This window comes from Manis javanica, chromosome 13 (genome assembly GCF_040802235.1).
Source record: "Manis javanica isolate MJ-LG chromosome 13, MJ_LKY, whole genome shotgun sequence".
NCBI classification, from domain to species: domain Eukaryota; kingdom Metazoa; phylum Chordata; class Mammalia; order Pholidota; family Manidae; genus Manis; species Manis javanica.
The window spans coordinates 95,363,523-95,387,261 of NC_133168.1; the positions used below are offsets into that span (position 1 = coordinate 95,363,523).

A 23,739-nucleotide genomic window follows, 5' to 3' on the forward strand; every position below is an offset into this window, starting at 1 on the left:
GGTGACTGGAGCAGCCGTTCCTTGGGGCTTGGTTCAGGGTCATCTGCCCGAATGTCAGTGCTGGTGTGGTGGGTTTTGTGGGGGCTTCCCTCACCAGGTGGGGCCCCCCTCAGGCCCAGGGCCTGCATGACAACCAGGTCCCAGATGGACCCGGAACGCTAGGAGGCCCCTCGACTGCTGTCATCTCTCCTGCTGGACACAGCCGTCGGGCCCTTGGAAGGGCGGCCACACCACTCCCCTCCCCATGGCTGAAGTGGGGAACACGGGGGCTGGGAACCTCCCAGGCAAGCACCACGCCCCCAGCCATGGTCAGGCCAGCCACCTGCACCCAGGCTTGCCGCGAGTGAGCAAATCCCCCAGGATTGTGCAAAGGGGCCCTGGCCGGTCAGTCTGCTCTGGGCTGAGGAAGCCCCATTCAGTGGTCACGTGGATGTTCCCAGGTGGAGGCAGCAGCGGTGCTGGGGTGGCTGCAGTGGCTCCCCTAGAGAAGCAGCCCCAAAATGAGGCCAAGGTGCAAGGAATGCCAAGTCCTCCCACCCTGGCTGGGTCTCCTGTGTAGGCCCTTGCCCCCGTTGGGGCCCCGCCAGCCTCCAGGCAATTCCCCTACTCCCTGATGGAACCCGTGCAGCGCGAATGCAGCCTCCATGCCCTGTGGACACGGGAAACCCCTTCAGGCCCAGTTCCCAGGGACTGACTGGCTTCAGCCCCACCTGGAGAGGCCGAGCTGCTGCCCAGGGAAGGGCACCGGGCAGGGGGTGTGGCCACGACGGGCGGGCCACCAGGACTGGGTGGAGGGTCCAAAGTAAAGGCAAGAGCGAGGGGCAGGTGTGGGCTGACCACCGTCTACACACACAGCCACTCTAGTGACAGACTGAGAAACAAATGTGTCCCGTCCTGCTACAGTCTCTGGCAGGAGATGGGGGCCACAGGCGTCCTGACCGCTCCAGCTGCATGGCCAACCTGGCTTGGAGCCCACGAAATGCTCAGACCGGCCCTGAAGAGACAGTGGCAGCCGTGGGTCCAAGGTGGGGCTGAGTGTGAGGTGCTCCAGCCACAGCAAGCCGTCGCATGCCCTGGAGAACGAGACTCCGGCGCAGCCTGGCAGGAGGCAGTCCAAGTGGCTCCATGCCCAGACTGAATGGAGGGACAGCTGCCCTCTCGGCCAAAGGCCTCTCGGGGTCAGCAGACTAGGCTTACGGAGTGGGAGAGGGCCCCCCAGGCCAAGCACATTCCCAAAGGCACACGGGGAAAGAGGGGCAGTTGCCAACTTAAGGAGCTGGACTGGGGCATGCAGCTACACCCCAAGGTGGCACCTGCACCCCATCCCTAAAATCAGGCCCCAGAGAAAGAGGGCAAGGGAGTGGGCCTGCGCATGGGAAGGGCTGGAGCTGGCAAATAAGCTCTCACACTGGGCCTGGCAGCAACTCAGCCGCATTTCATTGACTCATTTTGGCCTACAAAGGCCACTTGACCCAAACCGCCCTGGCTCTGCCGCCTTCATTTGAACACAGGATGCCAGCAGGCAAAGCGAGTTTCTGCCAAGTCTCAGCCTTTTATTGTGCACTTAAGTACTGGGGTCCTCCCCGACGGGCTGAGCCGGGTGCAAAGGCCCCGGGCCCCACCCCCAGGGGGCTCTGCCTGCCCCACAAGCTGCCCACCCTGGGCTCGGGCTGCAGGCTGCCTCCGGCATTCTCTGGGTTGCATTTCCCTACATCTGGCATCAATTCGCTCAATTAGACCCAGCCCCCATCCCTGTGATTTCTGCTTTGTGGGGAGCAGCCCTCCATCGGGGTTCCTGCTGCACCCTCATGCCCGAGGGCTGTCATGGGGTGGTGATGTCTGCCTGGCCACCAGCCCGGACTGCCTGGTACACGCTGAGGAGGGAAGAGACAGTACCCAGGAGGCCCACCAGCCATGGGGGGAAGCAGCCGGCCCACAGGATGCCCTGGGGAAGCCAGTGTATGGCGTTGGCCAGGTCAGCCACGTTGCTCAGCAGTGTTAGCACCTCAGCCTGGACCTGGGCCTCCATGGCCCTGCGCTTGCTCCTGGGCAGCCGGCTGTCAGAGCAAAAAGGAGACACCCAGGGAAGGGTGTGTGCCCACACCTACCCACACAGGCACGCAGACGGGTGACAACAGGCCTGCTTGTGAGTGAGGATTGGTGGGGTGGAGGTGGCTGTCCCCAACCACTCCTGACCCTTCCACTGGAACTGCGTCCCTGCCACCCCTCCCCACTCCAAACAGAGCCCATGGCGTGAACAGGGCACACCCAGCATGGAAAGTCCCTAAACCACACCTCAGTCCCCCTGAATCCCTGGAGACAGACAGGCAGGGAGAGGGGAGAGGGTTGCCTGGGGCAAGTTCCAGACCTGTGCCAGGCAGGGCTTTCCCCCAGCTCTTTCCAGGGATGTGAGGGTGACGGTGACCAGGAAACTGACTCTCCCATCAGCCTCCTGCAGGGGGCGCAGCCAGGAAGGCTCAGCCCTAGAGTCTTGGCTCTACCACTTCCTGCCTACAGGACCTCAAGCAAGCCTGTCTCCCCATCCGTACCACCCCTGGAGCCCCAGGCCCGGCCAGCTGGAGGAAGTCAGCCTTCCTCATAGGGGAACCCTGGAGGTCATACCTGGTGAGGGCCCCCGTGGGGCTCCTCAGCCTCTGTCTCAGCTTCAGAACCATCCACAGGGACCTGCAACACCAGAGAGGATAGGAGGACACCCTCTGGAGGGGCAGGAGAAGGAGGGGGCACAGGAGTTAGCCGCCAATGCTGGCCCGAAGGGAGGCTCGGCCACTGTGGCCACAGGGTCCCTGTCAAGGTTCCCGAGCTCTCCAAGCGGCTCACACCATCCTGAGCCCTCCCAGAGCTCCAGGCCTGGCTGTGCCTCTGAAGTTCCTGGGGACTTGTTCACAGTTGCGACCCTGACCTTCCCAGGCCATCGGCACCAGTGCACAGCTTCACCTGCAAACCACCAACCAAGGGCCGCAGCTCAAAGGAGCATCGTGCCACACTGGGTGCTGTTGGCCCAGCCTATCTCTACATGAGGACACCAGGCTGGCCCACAGCTGGACTGGCCTGGGGAAGCCGTTTCCCGCCCTGCCCCGTGGCTGGCTCACCAGGTAAATGTGGTCCAAATAGGCACCATGTCCTTGGTCCCCTCCACCCCAAACACACACACACCCTACACACTGGCCTGGCCTGTCTGAGGTGAGTTGGGACAGCTCTCTGGGCCTGGAGGGCAGGCATCTGCAGGCAGAGGAAGCAGGCAGCAGGCGGGCAGCCTCTGCTGCTCCCAGGGCACTCAGGGGCCCTGCACGATGCCCCCCAGGCTGACCTCTTGGCCCTGTGGCCTAGGAAAGTGGGTATAGGGATGTGTCGAGTTCTGCCCGTTGAAGGGCTGCCCTCAGCCAGACTTCACAACTGGGAGAGTCAGGGCCAGCCACCATGTACCCGTCCTCAGGGACACAGGGTGACACCTGCAGCAAGGGAAAGGGGTCTGTGTCAGAACCCCCTGGGGAACTAGGGCAAATGCCGATTCCTGGATCCCGGGTCCCCAGACCAGTGGAATTGGAACCTCTAGGCACCTGGCCTGGGCATCTGCATCTCAACAACCTCCCCGGGAGATTCTCCAGCACCCTGAGGTCTTAACCAGCACACACCAAACACTCCCGCTCCCCACCCTTGCTCACACCAAATACAGAGAAATGAATGGAATAACAGCTGGTCAGAGGGTTTCCACAGCATAAAGACACTCTGCGTAATACTGTGATGTGGACACATGTCAAACATTTATCCAAACCCATTGAAAATACAAACCGGAGCGACCCCTAATGCAACAATGGCCTTGGGGTGATCCATGTGGTGGGAATGCTGATGGTCTGGGAGGTGGAACGGGGTGGCAGTGGGGCACGGGGTGGCACCGAGGGATGGAATATATCAGTGTTGCTGTGAACTTAGAACTGTCTTAAAAAATAAAGCCTATTTTTAAACATCAGCAGAACCAAGGCTGCCCCTAAAACAGGAATGTGAGGCACTGAGAAGCCGAGAGCCACGGCCCCCTGGGAGGGGCAGCCTCAGCCCACTGGCCACCAGGGTCCCCGGGCGCACAGGGAAGGCCAGGGCCAGGCCAGACAGAATGTCCAGAGCCACAGAGTCCGTGACCATGAGGGACGCTGAACTCAACAAAGAGCCGCATCTGTGAAGCAGGACCAGAGAGCCCGGTGAAGGCACGTCGGCAGCGTGTGAGATCGAAGCCTGGGAGGGATCGCCAAGCACAGAGGGGGGATCGCTGGGGCGGACTGGGGGCTGCCAGAAGCTTCCCCTTTGGGGTTTGCTCATTTTCCAGACCATCTCCAATATGTGGATTTAGAACATTGAATGGGAGGCAAACAAGGGCGACTGAGGGTCAGTGTCCTATGCAGGGACAAGGGACGGCGGACGTGACGCTGCCCGCCCACCTCCCCGCCGGGATCTGGGAGACCTCGGCTGCCGTGGGAGGCCGGCTCCCCCCGGGCTTTCCGGGGCAGGAGACTCTGAGCAAACCTAAGCAGCCAATGTGCAGAGAGGAAAATGTTTGGGAGGAAACCATCACTTTAAAGCTCTAGGAACCATACGGTTTTCGGAAGCTTGGAGCCAGGCAGGAGACTCCTGGCTATTTTATCAGGGGATGTTTGCTGATGAAACGCCAGCAGCGCTCAGGGACCCTGGGAAAGACCACCACATCGGTCACTTCTGTCCAGGCCCCAGTGTGCTGTCTTCTTCCTGGGCCTGGTGGGTGCTGCCATGGCCTCCAAAGGTGTCCACGTCCTAATCCCCAGGACCTGTGAGTATCCCCCTTACACAGCAAAAAGGACTTTGCAGATAGGATTGAGGTAAGTGTCTTGAGATGGGAGATGATCCGGAGGGTCCTCATAACAGGGAGACAGGAGGGTCAGAGTCAGAGGAGGCGGAAGCAGAGGCCGGAGGGATGCAATTCAAAGATGGAGGCAGGGCCGTGAGCCAAGGGACACGGGTGCCCCCTAGAAGCTGGACAAGGCGGGGAACAGGCCTGGAGGTTCCAGAAGGCCCTGCCGATGCCTCAATTTCAGCCCAATAAGACCCATTTTGGACTTCTGACCTCCAGAACTGTTAAGATCGTCAGTTGTATTGTTCAAAGCCACCAAGTTTTGTGGCAGTCTGTCACAGCAGCCACAGGGGACAGATACAGCAAGGTGGCCACAAGGGGCAGAGGCCCACACACTCTGGGGTGTGGCAGATGGGCCCTGGGATCTCAGTGCTCCCCACAGCCTGCTGGCGGATGGCAAAGCCGCTTACCTGGCAATCCCCAGGAGCAGGGAGAGGCCCCAGAAGGCCGTGCTCAGTGTCCACCACCGAGCAGAGTCCACGGAGAGGATCTTGGCATCAGCAGCCCAGGCCATGTGCTCACAGGGGTAGTAGAGCTGGTCAGCTAGGTTGCCCAGGACAGACACACAGCGCACAAAGATGTCCTCCTCCTGCAGGGCCAGGAGAGAGAGGGGATTGGGCCTGGGGTCAGACTGGCCCACTGCTCACTTGAGGGGCACAGGCCAGGCCAGGTTGTGGCTGGCCTCTGCAGAGACAAGAGGCCTGGTTTCTGCTTCTCAGCAGTGTGGCCATGATGGCCCGGTGGGGTGTTGGGTCTCGCCTATGCTGCTCAGGGGCATCCCTGCGGAGCTACAAAATCCCAGGGATCCTACCTCACTAGGTCTGGGGTGGGCTGTGATCCCGCCTCCCTCTGGGCTTTGAATCACACTCCAGCTCCCCCATCCTGCCTGGGACTTTCTGGTGCGTTCTGGAACATTTTGCCCCTCCATTAGGATAGGGCCCCCGCCACCACCCCAATGTGTGCACCCCCCTGGTGTTTCCTGAGAAGCAGAGATGTCTGAGCCCTGCGCTGCAGACACACAGGGCAGGGGGACACACAGACAGGAGACCCAACACATGGGGTCTTCTTCTGGCCAAGGGACATACGAGGTACAAAAGGCCTCCCACCCTCTTCCAGGGGCCTCAAGGGAGTCTTCTTTCGCAAAGGAGATGTTGGAGGGGATGGGATAGCCCTCCAGGGATGCATGGGAAGCGTGCCCTTATCAAAGGGTAGGGGATGGGTGTCAAAACAGGAGGAAGGTCCAGGGAAACACTTGGGATTTGAGATGACTGGATGGATCATGGACACTGGGGCAGAGTGGGGCGCATCTGAGCAACGAGTGGCTCAGAGAGGAGACCCCTGGGAGGACAGCCGAGGGAGGGCATGAGTCAGTCAAGCTGGCATCCCCTGGGCAGACAGGATCGCCCTTGAAGCAATGCTCTGGACCTACCGGCACTCCTGTGGGATGATGCAGTGGTGTTATAACAGGAAACAAGAAATTGTATCAATAATCTACACATCCATCGACAGGGGATCAGTGAAACAAATCAACGTCTGGCTATATAGCAGAGTACTAAGTGGCCATAAAGAAGACAGGAGCTCTTTGTGCTATGGAGTGACCTCCCAGCTGTACTGTGAAGTGCAAAAGCCAAGCGGCCGAACAGCGTGAATGGCCCACAACTATCTGTGTAAACCATGTGTATTCGCTGTGCAGGCACAGGCTATCTCATGAGGAAAATGCAGGAAGCTGACAACGTTGACTGCCTCTGGGGGCCAGAGGATCATGCAAAGGAGAGATCTTTTTAATTATATAATCTTTGGGAAATGTGCAAATGTATACGTTTTTTTAATTTAAATTACAATGAGAACATTTGATCATCTCAAAAAGGAAAGTAAAATTGAAAAAAAAAAGTAAAAAACTGAAAGGAAAGGAAAGTTGAAAAAAGTTATAAACTGTCCACACAAGTTGCCTTCAGATAAGGCAAAAAAATGCCGACCGCCCGGGGTCTGCACCCCCGCCCTACAGCCCCCCCATTACCTCTGCCCCCAGGCCATACTGCTTAGTGTAGATAAACATGGCTGCATCGTCAAAGAGTCGCAGGACGGTCCTGCAGCGGCTCAGCTGGGAGGACAGTTCCAGCAGGCGTGTCCCCACATCTGACCTGGCCGGACACCGGACCACCAGGGCCCCGCCGACCAGCTGGCAGCAGTAGCTGAGTGTGCGGATCTGTGGGAAACCAGAGGCAGTCAGCCCCGCCCTGCTCCTGGACGGACCCGGATCACCCCCCACCTGGCCGTGGGCCCCATGGGACCAGGTGGGGGGAGAGTCTAAACCAAAATACAATTCTAATAAAAGCTGAAAGTTTAAAGAGATCCCTGTAGGTGGAATCAATGGAAAGACAGGACATCAATGTCCAAAAGGCACTGTGGAGACGCTAACAGAGCTGGCTCATGTCACAGAGGGCCACAGCCTTCGGAGACACATGTGACAGAGACAAAAAAAAAAATACAGAACCCCCATTTCCCACTTCCTGGTTCCTCCTTTTCTCAGCAGGCTGGAGGACTAGGCGGGAATGTACATTTGCAGCTACCTGGCTGGACCAAAGTTCATGACTGAGCTGGGGAGTGGGGAGATGATCGGGGTTCAGCCAGTGGACAAAGGGATGATTTGCTTGAATTACTATCGTGAGAAGGAACCCACTCAGTGGGTGATTTGGGGTATTCAACACCCTTCCCTCTTTATATTTCGTCCGTTTTTTTTAAATTGCTTTTTCCTGTTGTTTTATTCATTATTTTTACTTGTAATTCCTTTCCAGCCTCTTTGTAAGGAAAAAACGCTGCACTTTAAATGCCCAGTTGTAGGGGATTTGGCTGGAACCTAATTGCCCTGCCACCAGTACATTCCCTGGTACAACCTGAACGCCCACCTGTTTAAGAGACTGGCTGGGACGAGCGGACAGTTTGCCTTCTGGGGGATGGATGGAGTAAACCTAAATGTCCAACCCAAGAGGATGTGGTCCAGCTGTAAGGGAAGCCCTACATAATCCCGCATCCCCATAGGAGACTGTTGGGGACAACCCAGCAACCAACTACAGTGACTCAGTGAAATCCTAAATGTTCAAACATGGGGATTTGGTTGCCATGTAAATGGCCTGCCCTATTGAATTGGCTGAAACAACCTATATGCCCAACCATAAGGGATTTGATGGCAACCTGAATGTCCAGCCACAGGGGTAGTACTGAGACATCGTAAATCCCCATGAGATTGTTTGGGACAACCCAGTGGCCATCTTCAGTGGTACGGCAGGATCTGCTCGGTAGTGCAAATACCCTGCCACACTGGGTTAGCAGAAACAACTAACACGTCCCCAGCTGGAGGACAGGGCCTCTGCGATGGGGGATTCTGAGCGACCCCGCCCCTGGTTGGCCTCACTTTCCCCGCCTCACCAGGCGGTCCCGGCCCCTGTACGACTCCAGCGCCGATACGAGGCCGCTCAGCGCGGCCATGGCAACTCCGCCGTGACGTCACCGCGCGCCGGCGTCCTCTCACGGGACGTGGCCTATAGACCACACCTCCCACCTGGTAGCGTTCTGCGCAAGCGCCGCCGCAACGCTTTGTACCCCCCATCGGGCTCACTGTCCGCTGCGGCGGGCCCAGGGTTTGTAGCTGCGCCGCCGCCACGTGTGCGCTTCCCTCTTCGGGCCTGTGCACCCAGGACGGTACTGCCCCACAGAGGCGCAGAAAAGAAGAGTCCACAAAAACGATATCCCAAGCAAAAGCCTCATCCTGGTGGCTCTGCTTCAGGGAGGGCCATTTTCATTTTCATTTCTCTGCCTCACCCTTTCTGCAGTGTCTGCTTGTCTGCGTGGTGCACGTGTATGACTGTTGTAATACTGTATAAGGCATTTGTAGGGAGTTAAGGAAACTCATAGAATAGACGAGAATCTGGTAACCGGAGTTAAGCTCCAGAGAGAGTAACTGGGTGGCTGGAAAGGGGATTCGATTGTTCACCTTTGTCCCACTTTGTAGCTTTTCATTCTTCCAGTTCTATTGGGATATAATTGACATAACTCACGGTGCGTGTTTCAGGTGTACAGTGTAAAGATTTGACAACATATTTTGTGAAATTATTACCACACTAAGTTAACATCCATCACCTCATGATTTTGTAGCTTTGGAATTTTGCAACACTCCTCTGTTATCTAATCAAAGAAGTCAAAAGTTTTCAAAAGGGAACATGACCAGTTTCCTTTTTTTTTTTCTTTAATTGAGGTAAAATTCATTTAACATGAAATTCACCATTTTAAGGTGTGCAATTCAGTGACAGTTAGTACACCTACGTCAAAAAATGTTTCTAGTTTCAAAACATTTTTATTACCCTGGAAGGGGACCCTGTTTGAAGCCATCCCTCCGTCCCTTCCACCACCACCACCACCACCCCGCAACCCCTGCCAGCCACCATCTGCTTTCTGTCTCTACACATTTGCCAATTCCATACATTTCCCATAAATGGAATCCTCTACTATGTGACCAGCTGTGTCCAGCTTCTTTCACTTAGCATGATGTTTTTGAGGTTCATCCATATTATCGGTTACATCAGTCTTTCATTCCTTTCGTGGCTAAATAATATTCAATAGCATGGGTGGGATTTTGTTCCACATTGTGTTTACCTGTTGATCAGCTGATGGCCGCTTGGGTTGTTTGCATCTTTGACTGTTGTGAATGGTACTGCTGTGACCATGGGTGTGCGTGGACTGTTCCAGGGCCTGCGTTCACTTCCTCTGGGGAAATATCTCAAAGTGAAATCGAAATTGCTGTATCATCTGGTAACTGTGTTTGACTTTTTGAGGAACCGCCAGACTGTTTTCCACAGTGGGTACACCATTTCACATTCCCACCAGCAAAACACAAAATTCTCCACATTCTTGCCAACACTTTTTTGTTGTTATTGTTGTTATGGCCTCCTACTGGGGGTAAAGTGGTATCTCACTATAACTTTGTTTTGCATTTTCCTAATGACATTGACTGGTGGCCTTTTGCAAAATATTTCCCTTGATTTCAACTCCTGTTATTCTTCCTGCCTCATTCACTCCTGTCCAGCCACCTTGCCTTCCTCCTGTCCCTTGAAGTTGCAGGGCCTTGGCATTCGCTGTTCTCGCTGCCTGGAATGCTCTTCCCCGTGGCTCCCTGGCTGACCTCCCTGCGTTCTCACCACGCTCTCCCAGACACTTCCAAACCACACTTCCTGCTGCCTTGTTTTTCTCCTTAGCATGTCCCATTAACACAATTGTGTATTTTGCTTCTTTAGTTGCCTGGTTTTTTGTTAAGTTATCTAGTTATTTGTCTCTCCTAGACAGAACATAGACCCTGCCAAGGGCAGAGATTTTGATCTGTCTTGACCAAAGCTACATCCCCACAGCCTAGCACAAAATAGGTGCTCAGTAAGTACCATCCCCAGGGCCCAGCTCTCGCTCATGGTCCATCCACACTGTCCAAGGGAAACCTGGTCCACTGCCATGACTTCCTGAGCCACTTCTTCACTGGCCTGTCCCTCATGTCTCTCCAATCCTGTCTCCTGCTCCCACCTACCTCCTGACCATTTCCCCTGCACATCCCATGATGCTCCCATGCTCAGGAGGTCCCAGCTAACAGCATCATCGCAAACACCTTGCTCTCTGGTGTCTCCATCTCCTGGCTGCCCCACCAATCACCAGGCCACTCGGCACACCCCTGGACCTCATGCTCACCCCTTCCTCTCCACACATCCCAGTGGTCACCAACATATCCCTTGAATTCACCCACTTTTTCCCAGCCGGCAGCCCCTCCACCGGGAGCCCCCACTCTCTTGTGCCTGGACCTCAAGCCCCTGCCTTCCCCACCGCATCCCAAGAGCATCTTTAATCTTCACATCAGACCGCAACCCTCCTTGCTTAAGACTTGGATGCAGTGTCTCTGTGCACCCCCACCCCGAGCTCTGGGCTCTGTTCCCGCAGCAGAAAAAATCCAAGTCCAGCCCAAGGCCTGCAGAAGGAAGGGGACCTCGGGCTGCGTAAGTGACTGGATCCTTTCTCTCAAGCCTCTGCTATCCCCAGCAGCCTGGTAACAGCACAGTGCATTTTTCTGTGTGCCAGGCCCCGTGCTGGGCACCAAGCACAGAGCAGTGTGCCTGGGGGGAGGCACCGACCAGCCCTCCCCATCATTCTCCACCGCCCTGCTAGGGCTGAGCTTGACCTTTGAGAAAGAGACAGGCGCTGGCCTGCCATTCACAGCTGACTTTGTTGTTGCTAGGCGCTGACCTGGCAGTCACAGCTAGGCCCTGGTGTTCATCTGCAGGACATAAATAATTTCGCAGAACGCCAACATCAGACAAGGCCACTCTGTGACCGTTGTGGAACAAGACAAAACAAGCTCACTCCATAATCGTGTCTGAACACAGGCAAAACATGAACCCAGTCGGAACCACAACATTGTGCAGACGTTTGCTTTTCCTGGCTGATCTGAGCGACTGCGCTTCGTTTTACAGAGCACAGGTTTATTCCTGCTTCATTCCTTGGACTTCTTGATAAAAATTATGAAGATCTTCAATGATAGAATAATCACCTCTCCCCCTTGCTCCCTGAGAGCATGCAGGATCCACCTTCCGGATACCCCTTGCCCCAGTGTGCTGGAGGTCAAGGCTCAAATGTGTATTTGCATCAACCTGGCTGTGCCAAAGCCCTCAGCTGGGCTCTGGCTGGGGAGCAGATGAATGGGGCTCCACGCAGTGGACAAAACCCCAATTCGCTTGAATTTCCTGAGAAGGAACCCACTCATTAAATCAGTCCTGGGGGCCGAAACACAGTGCAGGGATTATACGCAACAAAGCTGTATGAGAAAGTTTAAACTGGCTCAGAGATTAGATTTTAATTGTCCCCACCACAAGAAATAATAACATGACGTGACAAGAGATGTTAGCTAATGCTATGGTGGCACTTGTATTGCAATATAAAATAAATAAAAATCAATTCAGTATGTTGTACACATCACACCTGTACAATGTTACCCATCCATTATATTGCAATTTAAAAAAAGGAATCCTTTCAGGAGATGATTGGGGTTATCATGAACGATGAAGGCTCACCACCCTTAGATCTTTGTTTCATCTAATTTTTTTTAGGAAATTGCATTTCTTTAAAAAAAAATTATGTATTATGAAAGGTATCTTGAAAAACCGAATTTAATCTTAACCATTTCTTTCAGTGTCCAGTCTAGCGGCATTAAGTACATTCACATTGCTGGGCAACCATCCCCACCATCCATTTCCAGAACATTCTCATCTCCCTGAACTGAAATTCCGTCCCCATGAAACACTGACTCCCCAGCCCCTTTCCTGTTGTTTCAGACATTATTTGTATTTGTCAGATCACCTCAAAAAAGAAAGTCAAAGTTCCAGCCAGTGAAAGCATCCCCCGTAGAGCACAGCCCCATTTCTGTACGCCTCCCCAGAAGCACCGAAGGCAAACCAGGTCTGGTCAGTCTTTCCTCTCATCCGCCTGAGATGCACACTTCCCTGTGCTGTGCACACACTCCCTTGCCGCCGTCACTAATAAGCCTGGATTTGCTCGACAGCAGGTGTGTTTCTGATGGTCTTGGAGCTGGGAAAGCACTGATATCTTTAAGGAAACCTTGGAGGTCTGTGAGCCCTGGAGTGACATTAAGTGGTGCAGGAGCTCAGAGAGGTTTCTCTGTCCTGTGTGGGGAGTGTTAGGAAGCAGAGAGCAGGAAAAGTCAGACACCAGCAGCCTAGTGCATCACACCCTCATTATTGCTCATGTCCTGACGTGAGAACCATCCTCAGCCCCATTTTCCAGATGACAAAGTCAGACTGCGAGAAGTCAAGTCACTTGCCAAGCTCCCTCGAGCTCTTGGAAGGCAGGATCCTCTGGGCTGGCTCCTTATGTCGCTCCCGGCTGCCCCGAGAGTTGCTAGGGGACCACTGTGACAGCGTTATCCGGGGAATTCCTTTGGGTCGCAATGGACAGGTCTGGTCCACACTCAGACGCAGCCATGGAAGGAACACGTGAGCGTCCTCTAGGACACTGGGGACAGAGGGACTCTCAAGGGTCAGGCTGGTTGCCAAGTGCCTTCTCTAAAATGAATTAGCCTCATGCCAGCCTTTGAGGTAAGTACGTGGTCCTCATTCATCTGTCTTATGGGAACTGAAGCTCAGAGGAGCCTACTTGCTTATTCCAAGGGAACTCAGCTAGTAATTTCAGGTCTCAGATTCTCTCATAAGCTATTTGAAGTCTTCTCAACTCTCAACCATTTTAGGTGGCAAAAAAAATCAAAAAGGTAAACTTAGACCCTGAAAAGCTGTGGTTTCATTAAAACCCTCAATGTGTGTTTTCTAAAAAAGTCGACATGAGCCAGTAGTTGTGGGCTGCAGTGATCTGGGAGGGCTTCCTGAAGGAGGCAAGCCCCAGCCAGGATCACTGGTGGCTCCAAAGAGGCTGCTGTCTGGGTGCCCAGGGAGGAGGGTGGTGGAGACACCTCTGCTCTGACCAAAGATAAGAAAGTCCCAATCAGCTAAGTGTGGTGCTGGGAGCCTGGAGCTGAAGGTCAGAGAATGGAGTGGGAGGTGTGTGAACCTCAGAGAGCTTGGAGGGGTGAGGGCAGGGTGTCCAGAAGAATAGTCAGAGCCCAGGACAATTGCAGAGGGCAGAAAGACCAGTGAGGAGGTGTGTGGCAGGAATAGGACAGTGGCCAGGGTTGGGCAGAGACAAAGTGGATTCCCAGATGCAGATAGGACAGCCATGACCTTGACAACTAAGTGTATCACACAAACTGGAGAATGTTGCAGTGGTTAATTCTGTAGCTCTCCCCAGTACTCACTCTGCACCAGCCTCAGGGCCTTTGCACCTGCTGTTCCTTTTGCCTGGAATGCTCCCAAATGCCCCTTCCCACCTTCTCAGCTCTTTGCTCACCTGTGGTCTCAGTGACTCCTTCCCTGACCACCCTATTTAAAACTGCAACCCTCACACCCTCACACCAACCTCCCACCCTGATGACACTTTACCCACAGCCCTCAGCACCTTTGTAGTCTGCAATTTAGGTTATTGTATTTATTCATGATTGCCTGTCGCCTGCTGCCCCACTGTCAACTCCACAAGGGCAGGGCTCTTGTGCTGTTTTGTTAACTGACGTCTGCCTAGAACAGTGCCTGGCACTCAGTAAGTGCCAAAGGAATGGTATTAACATCTCTCCTTTCCCTGGGTGCAGGCACGGGGGCTGCTCCTGTTCCTTAGGATGCCCTCGGCTCGGAGCCCACAGGAAGTCTGCAGTGTGCTCAGTCCCGTTATCTCTGACCCCTCGCAGGTGACGCCATGTCCCACGAAGGCCACGATGGCCCTCCTGCCGTGTCCGCTCTCACGCCCGGCCTTCCTCAAGGCCTCGCACTTCGCGCTGGGGCCCGACCCGCGGCTGCACGCGGGCGCCATGCAGTCCACCACGCACCGAGACTTCCCGGGATACGCGGGCTGCCCCCGCGCGGGGCTGGGTGCGCCGCCGCCGCGCGCGTGCCTCTTTCCGCGGGGCGCGCGCTGGGAGGCCGGTGGCCTCGTGTCCGAGACCCACCGCGCGTTCCTGCCGCCGCCGCCGCCGGCCCCCGGGTCCGCCACGCGGGAGCGCACGCAGGGGCCCACGCTCGCCAAGCTGGCCAGCAACGTGCCCTTGCAAGCCGACGAGCGCGCGCGACCTGGTGTCTCCACCGCGCGCGCCGACTTCGGCGAGCCCGAGCAGCCGGCGCGCACCCGCGAGCTGATCCAGGGCGCGTACCTCATCTCCGACCGCGACTCGGTGCCGCCCGGCGACCCTGCCAAGTTGTTATCACGCACACCACCTTCCAGGCGCTCTTCCCGCCCCGTGACGTGGGCCCTCAGCCCTGCGCGCACTGCTGCCACCTCGGTGAGAGCGCCCCGGCCGCCCCAGGGGTCTGCTCCACCACTCGAGGTTCCAGCGACCACAGGGGACATTTGGCAATGTCTGCAGATCGTTTTGGTTGTCGCCACCCAGGGAGGGCGTGCTCCCGGCGGCGAGTGGATGAAGGCCAGGGATACCCCTAGCCATCACAGCATGCACATGACTGCTCCCCACTGCCAGGAATTATCCAGCCCACCATGTCAGTAGTGCCCAGGTTGAGAAACCCTGGAGGCCACTTGAGCCTGTACGTGCATCCGCAGAACGGCCTACCTCCTGAATCATTTCTGGGGACTGTACTGAGGGCAGAAGCCACCAATGCTGGTCTGGGGGGTCAGACACACCTAAGTCCCCCCACCTACACCCTAGCTTGGCCACTTTGGCAGTGGTGTGACTCTGAGCAAGTCAACCTTTCCAAGCTTTAGTTTCTTCACCTGCAAAACGGCTGCAGTGACAGGGCGTACTTCATAACAGCTGGTGAAGCTGAAAGAACCCAGTAGTTTTGTAATTTTTATTGTGTTAAATTGTCATTTTATTTTTATGTTGTTGGTAGTTGGAAGTAGTGAGATGCTCTGGGCATTTAGGGAGCGCTCAACAAAGCATAGTAGTCCTCCATGTGATTTTCTAATTCTGTGACTCCAGGGACCCTTCTGGGGACACCACTAGTCAGAGTACCTCCAAGCTGGGCTCAGGGATTGTCAGACCTGAATTTGGTAACGTTCCAGTTCTGAATTTCTGTGATCTCTGACAAGTCATCTGACCTCTCTGAGGCTCCAGAAGGCTATAAAGTGGGGGAATAAGCCAGTCCCCCAAATGCAGGGCAAAACACTTAACCTGGATGCCTGGCTCAATGCTTGGTAGTTATTCTGATTATCATTATTTAATTATCTGGTGTGTTTTCCTAACAGCCCTCAGGCTAGGCTAGTCAGGACCACCCGCTGCGAAGGGCAAGGAATTGGACCCCCTGGGCCTGAGGCGACAATCTCACTCTCTGTCTTTTCTTGCCCTTCTTCAGGGGGCCCCAACCCCCTCAGGTGGGACCACAGGAGAGAGGACCAAGGGACCTCCTGTCAGAGACAGTTCCAGGCCCTGCCGAGCCCACCAGCCTCGATGTGTAAGAAGGTAAGTCAAGGCAGGGCTGGTGCTGCTTGGGGAGGGCTGCGGTGGGGCTGGGTGTTCTTGGCCTTCCTACCCCTGTCTACCCACAGGCCTCCTCTAGTGTGAAACTGGGAGACTTCAAGACTGGCTATGGGCCAGTCTATTCTGAGCAGAAGCAAGCCTACAAGCCCCAGGGCCTGCCCCCAGACAGGTACAAAGCGACAGTGCCTCCCAACAAGACACTGCAAAGGGCTTTCAGAGACCTGTGGGGTGTGCCACCTAAGGTTCTAGGGCCATTACTGTGCTTTTGAGGTCTCCATCACCTGCAGGCAAGCCCCTACATTAGATCCCCATGGCTTGCCCATTGGGAAGGCTGCCTCTCTCCCTGTTCCTAGGATTTCCAAGGACCTCGATCAGATGGTCCCCCCTTTATCTGCAGGTATGACAAGGCCCAGGCCTCGGCCCACATCCACTATGTAAATATACCTCCTGAAGATGGCCTCTTCCTTGACAGGACCACCAAGGCCGAACACTTCTATGCCCGGGAGCCAGGTGAGAGCCCGGCGCCTGCCCCCGCCCCTGGAGCCCAGGGCAGCCTTCCCGATCTGCCCAGCATCTACTCTGCCTCTGGCAGATCGCTATGTTCTTCACCACGACCGCACCCCGGAGTCGCACATCCTAGAAGGAAATTGGTGCCCCGGCCACAGCAGCCTCACCACCTCCTCCCACTTCTTCCATAGCCAGGTCAGTGGGAAGGGGGAGAAGGCGTCAGGGCTCATCAGGGAAAAGAGCTTCCCAGGCAGAGAAAACAGCAAATGCTAAGGCCCCTGAGGTAAGCATGAGCTTCACATGTGTGCGGAGATCTCCTGGATCTATTTGCATGATCTAGGGTAAGTCGCTTCACCACTCCGAGCCTCAATGGCTCTGTCTGTAAAATGAAATAACAATACCAACTCCCAGCTCCAGTACATGGGGCCCAGAGAGGGTGGAAGCTTCCGAGGTCACACAGTTCTCACCTCTTACCTCCAACAGTGTCCTGGGACATCCCGGACACGGGAGCTTTCCAGATGCCATGTGGTCCTACAGCCGATGCCCGCGACCAAGCCACCCAGCCGCTACGTGGCTCATGAGAAATTGCAGAGTCACGTGGACCTAGGGAACTCGTCGCTGCTCGGACAGTTCTTCCAGACCACCATGGGCACGGACTACTGCCCCCCTGGGCCGCAGCAACCACAGAAAGCGTCCCAACCTCCACTTGCTGCAGAGCAACCTGCCCCAAGGTACCGGTGGTGAGCTCGGCCCGGCCCCGCCCCGCCCCGCCCCGCCCCGCCCCGGAAGCCCCGGAAGCCCCGGAAGCCCCGTCTCCGCAACCGCGCTGGCTCCGCCCCCAGGCCAGCCCCGCCCCGCCCATTGCTCGACTCGGCTCCACCTCGTGAAGAACTAGATCCCACTCCTTGGACCAAGATCCCAACCCCGCCCCCTCGTGGTCTGACTCACCATCCCCCACCGCCGCCATGGCACCGCCCCCTGCAGGACTATAGCCCCGCCCACCCACACCTTCCGCTGACGCTAACCCCGCCTCCTCTGTCGGACTCTCCCCACCCTGGGCCAATTAGCCTACCCTACCTGCCCCTCCCCCGACGCGCCCTGGCTCCAAATCCGTCCTGAACGCCAACTCCAGCGTTGGCTCTGAACCCCGTACCCCCTCTCTAGTCTCGCACGACCCTGTCCCTTGGGCCCCGCATCTCCCCACTCAGCCCCTCAGCTCAACTACCCCCAACCAAATCTCCAGAACAAGATTTTTTTACCACGAACCAAAAGATGCTGAAGCCGCATAGAACAGCTCCGGCCTCCGTGACGGACCAAATGCTACAGCGGGTGAGGGACGGGGAGGGGGTGCCTCCCTGACCAGGTATCCCCCCAAATCAGTGTGGCGTTATCTCAAGATGTTTTTGCAGTGACCTCAGACTCCGAATGAGCGTCGAGTCCGCTCAGGGTCCCTCTAGGGTTACCCCAGGCTCCCGCGCATCTTAATGTCATTCTGAGCTCATCCCCACAGTCACGTCAGGATCAGCACAGGGGCATCTTCGTATCACCTGCCATGGTTATACCCCAAGCTGAGGCTCAGCTCAGGGTTGCCTAGGGTCACTCCACCCCTGGGGTCATTCCAGGGCCTCCCACCCCCGGTTTCCGTCTAGCTTCTCATCCAGCACCTGTGATCAGCCCAAACCAGGCCCAATCACCAGGGTGATCCCCCAGGTTGCATGGTGTGGGGACCACGGGGTGGCGCAGCAGGTCAGCCACCCTCCAGGCGGTCCTGCCAAGCTGTTACCACCCTGACTCCACAATGCAAGTATAGCCACATCGAACCCCCACTGGGTACCAGGCGCTTCTTCTTAACCCATCACAAAGACGACTTTACTGTCAAGTATCAAGGCCCAGCAGTGCTGAGATGGGGCAACTTCCAGGAGAGCCACGTGCCTCTGGGCTCACCCCACCAGTGTGGCTGGGGGGTTGGGCAGGTAGGCCCTCAGGCCCCCCAGGCCCCTATCTACTCGTACCCTAGGCAGCAATAAACACTGCTTTGGCAAATCCCACCCCTCTCCATTGGTCAATCATGGAGGATGCTCGGAGAGGTAGGGACTGGACAGGAAAGAATGACTCCATCAGGAAGACCCTGAACAGACATTTGTGTGGAGCCTGGGGGTCACTTCACTCTGGGCAGGAAGGCCATCCCAGCTATTGCCAAGGCTTGGTGGTGGGACTCAGTGTAAGCTGTTTGGGTTCAAGGACAATGACTTGCTGTCAGCATTGAGCAGAGACAGTATGGTGAGGCGTTGAGAGCACAGACAGGTTCCTGGGTCGAATGGACAGTCCAAATCCTGACTCCCCCTGGATGGTAGTCTTGAGCAAGTCACTGAATCCTTCTGATCCTCCGTTTGCTCATCTGTAAAATGAGAATTGTTTCCACTTGTCTGTGTGTGGCTGGGGGGTCGAGGAGGGAGAGAGCATCCCTCAAGGATGAAGGGGAAGAACGGAAGATGAGGTAGGTGTGCGAAGGAGCTTTCAATCATTGAGAGACTGGGTGGGGCATGGAGAGGCCATGGAGAGGTGGACAAGCTGAGAATGGCCAGCAGTTTCCCCCATTGTGGGCAGAGGCTGGAAGCTCAGTGGTGCGCTGGTTGGCTGGGTGGCTGGCCTCCCCAGGTCAGAGCTGGGTCCAGGGCCAAATCAACAAAAACTGTCAGGATATGACTGAATCAAAGGGGGTAGGTATCCAGCCAGGGACAAAATGAAAAAGAGTGGAAAGGAAGAGGATGGGGTGAGGCCTTGAGGCCCGTGGGTGACAGGGCTTAGCAAACATGGCAAGGAGCAGTACTCTGGACAGCAGCGCCAGCTTGGAGGTCTGAGGTCTAGTGAGATTAGCACCAAGAAGCTGGTGCTGTGTGGGATAGACAGGTCTTGGTGGCCATGCCCGGGCCCTGCCTCTGCAGGCTGTTGAGAATCCAGTTTTAGGGAATGAACACAGCTCCCTGGCCTGTAGTCAGACCTTCATAGACCAAGGACCCCAATCCAGTAGGCCACTAAGAGCCAACCTCAAGGGTGGCCAGGAGCCCCTCCTGTGAGGCCAAGGTGCCATTTCCACAGGAAAGACAGGAATCCAGTGTTGGGTCCTAAGGGACAAGATGGCCTTTTGGCTGCACTCATGGATCCATGTTAACTATAGGGGTCTGCTAGCTGCAGAACATCTCTTCTGCTGGCTTCCACGAAAGATTCCCATAACTCTCTTCTGAATTACCTGCTGATAAACTAGCATTTCTCAATCTCAGCACTACTGACGTTTTGGATAGGATCATTTTTGCTGTCAGAGACTGTCTTGTGTATTGCAGGATGTTTGCCATCATCCCTGACTTCTACCCACTACATGCCAGTAACACACTTCCTCTTTCCCACCCAGTTGTGACAGCTAAACACATCTCCAGACATTGCCAATGTCCCTTGGGGGCACTGGTTGAGAACCATTGCAATAAACCCACCCTACAATAGTTCCCAGGATAAAATCAGGCTCTCCTGATGAAGCTGGTCTGCTTGTTGACCAAACTACTCAAACAAAAAGCATTTTCCTTTTTGCCTTGCCTGCCAGGAAGCTCAAAAAACTTAACTTTGGTGCTCAATTCCATATAGCTCCAGTTGCAGGATTATCTGTGCTCCTGCCTTGTTCTAAGAATGGTTTAAAAACCACTCAGACACCAGATGAGAAAAAACAGGTAGGAGTTCCAAGGAAGCAGATTTTATCACCACTTGAAGCATTTTCTAAAAATGGAACTGAGCAGCCCTGGGATGGCTTGCCAGGAAATAACATAAACTTTACTGGAAACATTTTTAATGCAGAAAGACCCTACATCATCATGATTCTGGGTGTATTTTGTGGAGCTATGTCTATCCCTCCTATATCCCACCTCCACCCCCAAAAAAGGCACTTCATGTAAACTATAGAAACTAAAAAGGCTTATGAAATAAGGTTAATAATTTTTTTAAAAAAGCTTTATCTAGCATAAGCAGAAAGCGGAAATAAAAAAATAGAACTGAATGTGGGAAAACAGAATAATTTGTAAGGGAAAACATCTTGTCAATGTTAAGTGTCAGAATTCAGACGGTCACTTACTGTCTGTTCCTGGACAAGTGATGTCATGCTCTGGGTCTCACTTTCCTCATCTGTAAAATGGGGATGGCAATAGTTTTTCATTCCTAGAGTGGTTACAAGAATGAAATAAAATGTTCATGTACCATTCTTACTACAGGTCCTAGCCCTTGGCTGCAGCTCAATGAATAGTGCCTAAATTTTTTTAACGTCTTAGGTAATTTTTGTTACAAGTGACAGAAACCCAGCTCTCTCTAGCTAAGCAGAAAGGAATTTTATTGACTTAAAAACAAGAAAGTGGAAATTAGGTCTAACATCAGCTGGTTCTCTCTCCCTCACCGTTTGTCAGTCCGGTGTGCCTCCAAGCGGTGGCAAATAAAAGGACGCTGATTGCCCAAATCCTTATGATCAGAAAGCCCCAACGGAAATGGGGAGGTCTTGCCCCCAACAACTCAATTTGAAATTTGAGGAAGCCTCTGATTGGACACTTTGAGGCATGAACCAATCACTGTGCCCAGAGGGATGCAATGCTGTGATTGGATGGCCCAGTTTAGCCCACCCCTGAGTGGTGTGGTTACACCAAGCTCCCCAGGATCTTTGACTCTGGAGCCCAACTTTGTTAGACTCCGTCCCCTAGCAACAGACCAGTGCCTGTCCTAGGGCTTAGCATCTATCTTGCCCCAGGTTACTATCCGGAGGGTGGAAAGACTCAGTAATAGACTCTTCCCAATGAGGGTAATTGTACCTTTATGGATAGGGAACGTTCAGTGTTTGAGAGTAGCCTGGGCATCAGGCGGTCCTAGAGCTCTGATAATCCCAATCTTATCTTCTAGGAATGGTTTAATTTACTTCCTAACTTCCTCTTTTAGCTTGTGACGGACAGTTCTGGTGGGGCAGTCTCACATAATGCAAGTCTCTGCTTTGAGGAGGAGCACAGAGAGAGGGAGCGTGTGTCTGTCTGGCAAGACCTTACTGAAGACTTCATGATAATGCCCATGTATATCAACATCCTGACACTTTTCTCCAGAGCCCTTCAAACCACAGTCTCAGGAGACACATGGTTAGAGTCCCAAGATAAAATAAGCATACAGCTTTCTCATTTACCGGGGAGGGTTCTTCCAAAGACAGGGCTGTCATATAAATCCAGGCAGGTTGTGCACTCTACAAATAGGGAGCCCTATTCATTTACGGTGAATGTTCCTGTTAGAATGGCCACTATTTCAAAAGATAAGAAATAACAAATGCTGGTGAGGATGCGGAGAAAGAAGAACAAACCCTCCTACACTGTTGGTGCGAATGTAAATTGGTGCAACCTCTCTGGAAAGCAGTAAGGAGGTTCCTCAAAAATCCAAAACAGAAATACCATTTGAGCCAGTAGTTCCACTCCTAGGAAGTTACCTGGAGAAAACAAAATCCCTGACTCAAAAAGATATATGCACCCCTACGTTTGTCACTGCACTATTTGCAACAGCCAAGAAATGGAAGTAACCTAAGTGTCCATCAGTAGATGAATGGAGAAAGAAGAGGTGGTATGTATACACAACAGAATATTATTCAAACATGAAAATAAAAGAAATCCTACCATTTGCAACAACATGGATGGATCTACAGGGTATTATGCTCAGTGAAATAAGCCAGGGGGAGAAAGACAAATATCGTATAAATTAACTTATTTGTGGAATATTAAAACAAAGCAAGACAGAAGGAACAAAACAGCAATAGACTCATAGGCACTGAGAAGTGACTACTGGTTACCAAGGGGGAGGGGTTGGGAAGGGTGCCCAGGGGAGGGGGAGGGGGATAAAGGGGCATAAAAATTCGCAGTCACAATATAAATTGGCCATGGGGACTGTTGAACCACTGTGATGTACATTTGAACCCAACGTGAGATTGTGTATTAATGACACTTTAATAAAAAAAAAAATTTATGGCGATTGTTCATATGTGGTGGTCCTGGCCTTGTACCTCACCTTTGCTAAGCCAATTCCACATTTTAAGTTACTTCTCTCAATACTCTTCCCTTTCCAGGGAAAGGATACTAGTTTTCCAGGTACCAGTTTCTAATTAGTCAAGACCATTGTGGATTCAGGGACAGAAGCCCACTAAAACTAGCTGAAATACCCAGGCAATTTGTTGGCTTATGGTATTGGATAGAATGAGGGCTCTAGCTTCAGGTATGGCTCTATCCAGGTGCTCAGCCAATACTGTCAGAGCTGTTGCTCTGACTCTCTCTTGTATATACTGGTATACTGTATGCAAATTATTCTTCCAGATCACTGGGGAAGGTGAATGCAGGTAGAATGAGGCCCTATATAGAGCTCATGACCCTAAAGGAAGAATGAGACTTTCCAACATAATGTTCTCATCCCAGACCTAATCACTGTGGCCAGGGAATGGCGTTCTCTGACATGGTACTGGGGGTGTTGTGTCAGGCACAGGTCCAACTGGAGTAGTGGAAGGGGGAATCCACAAAGAGAAAGCAAGAAGGTGTTAATAGAGATTCTTAGCAGGTAGAAACAACAGCCGTCATTACAAGAATCAGTTGTAATGGGATCATCCTGAGGTGGCTGCATGAGGAACCAGTTACATAATCCAACTGCAGTCTCAAATGTCTCAGATCTGCTCTGGACTTTTCCAGAGAGGTGGAAAGCTGGTCTCAGGCCATATATTCAGCACAGATCTAGAAGGTTAAGATCAGAAGACTCCTGGAGGCCTGATTCTCTTGAGGCTGTGTTCAAGGGTAGGGTGGTGTTCAAATTCACCAGCCAAAGACCATCAGAAGCACACCTGTAGTCAAGGAAGTTTTTGGCTTGCTGTGGCACAGAGGACCACATACCACGGAACCAAGGGGCACCTTTTTAAGAGGGAGTTGGGAGTCAGGAGGGCATCTCACAGGATTCAGGCATGTGCTGGGTAGTTTTAAAGAGTGTTGAAGAGAGTAGAAGCAATCCTAGGTGGGTGCTGTCAGGAAGCAGAGCAGATAGGTGACCGGGAATTTTGGTGATTTTTATCTCAGAAAGAGGATGGAACTGAGGCTGTCACTGGTAAGAAGTGGCAGTCACTTGCCGCACTCACGTGCATTAGGCGGGAGAGAGGGATGTGTATCCATTTTTGTGGTTGCCAAGCGTCCTTGTCTCTGGCTTGGTTCAGACATGGTCACAGAGTGGC

The 23,739-nt window shown here is 53.8% G+C and overlaps 2 protein-coding genes across 4 annotated transcripts; one reads left to right on the forward strand and one right to left on the reverse strand.

The window, feature by feature from the left end:
• Positions 1–1,524: 1,524 nt before the first annotated feature.
• PEX11G (peroxisomal biogenesis factor 11 gamma) lies at positions 1,525–21,026 on the reverse strand. 3 transcript variants are annotated; one of them, XM_073220418.1, is made up of 6 exons: positions 20,911–21,021; positions 20,596–20,678; positions 6,915–7,103; positions 5,308–5,486; positions 2,623–2,685; positions 1,525–2,057 (listed from the first exon to the last, which is right to left on the reverse strand). In XM_073220418.1, the coding sequence occupies exons 2-6, from the start codon at positions 20,674–20,676 to the stop codon at positions 1,823–1,825; spliced, it is 747 nt and encodes a 248-aa protein (XP_073076519.1). In that variant the 5' UTR covers positions 20,677–20,678; positions 20,911–21,021; the 3' UTR covers positions 1,525–1,822. The 3 variants fall into 3 exon arrangements, with proteins under 3 accessions (XP_073076519.1, XP_017520087.2, XP_073076520.1); XM_017664598.3 differs by lacking the exons at positions 20,596–20,678; positions 20,911–21,021 and adding an exon at positions 8,324–8,441 and having other exon boundaries at positions 1,528–2,057; XM_073220419.1 differs by lacking the exons at positions 1,525–2,057; positions 2,623–2,685 and adding an exon at positions 3,756–4,901 and having other exon boundaries at positions 20,911–21,026.
• SAXO5 (stabilizer of axonemal microtubules 5) lies at positions 13,585–18,870 on the forward strand. Its single transcript, XM_073220420.1, is given in 10 exon segments — positions 13,585–14,736; positions 14,739–14,819; positions 15,847–15,953; positions 16,040–16,140; positions 16,369–16,481; positions 16,564–16,673; positions 16,962–17,171; positions 17,173–17,218; positions 17,722–17,806; positions 18,277–18,870. Coding segments are annotated over 10 exon segments (1,656 nt in total). The 5' UTR covers positions 13,585–14,162; the 3' UTR covers positions 18,506–18,870.
• Positions 21,027–23,739: the final 2,713 nt, after the last annotated feature.

What these genes read in the sequence shown, in the direction of transcription:
- PEX11G (XM_073220418.1), bottom strand. Translation starts at nt 20,676, where the DNA reads ATGAAAAACTATTGCCATCCCCATTTTACAGATGAGGAAAGTGAGACC. An exon ending in AGTATGGCCTGGGGGCAGAG is followed by an intron (nt 5,487 to 6,914) that starts GTAATGGGGGGG and finishes CTGGCCCTGCAG; the next exon opens with GAGGAGGACATCTTTGTGCG. An exon ending in CCCACGGGGGCCCTCACCAG is followed by an intron (nt 2,058 to 2,622) that starts GTATGACCTCCA and finishes TTGCTCTGACAG; the next exon opens with CCGGCTGCCCAGGAGCAAGC.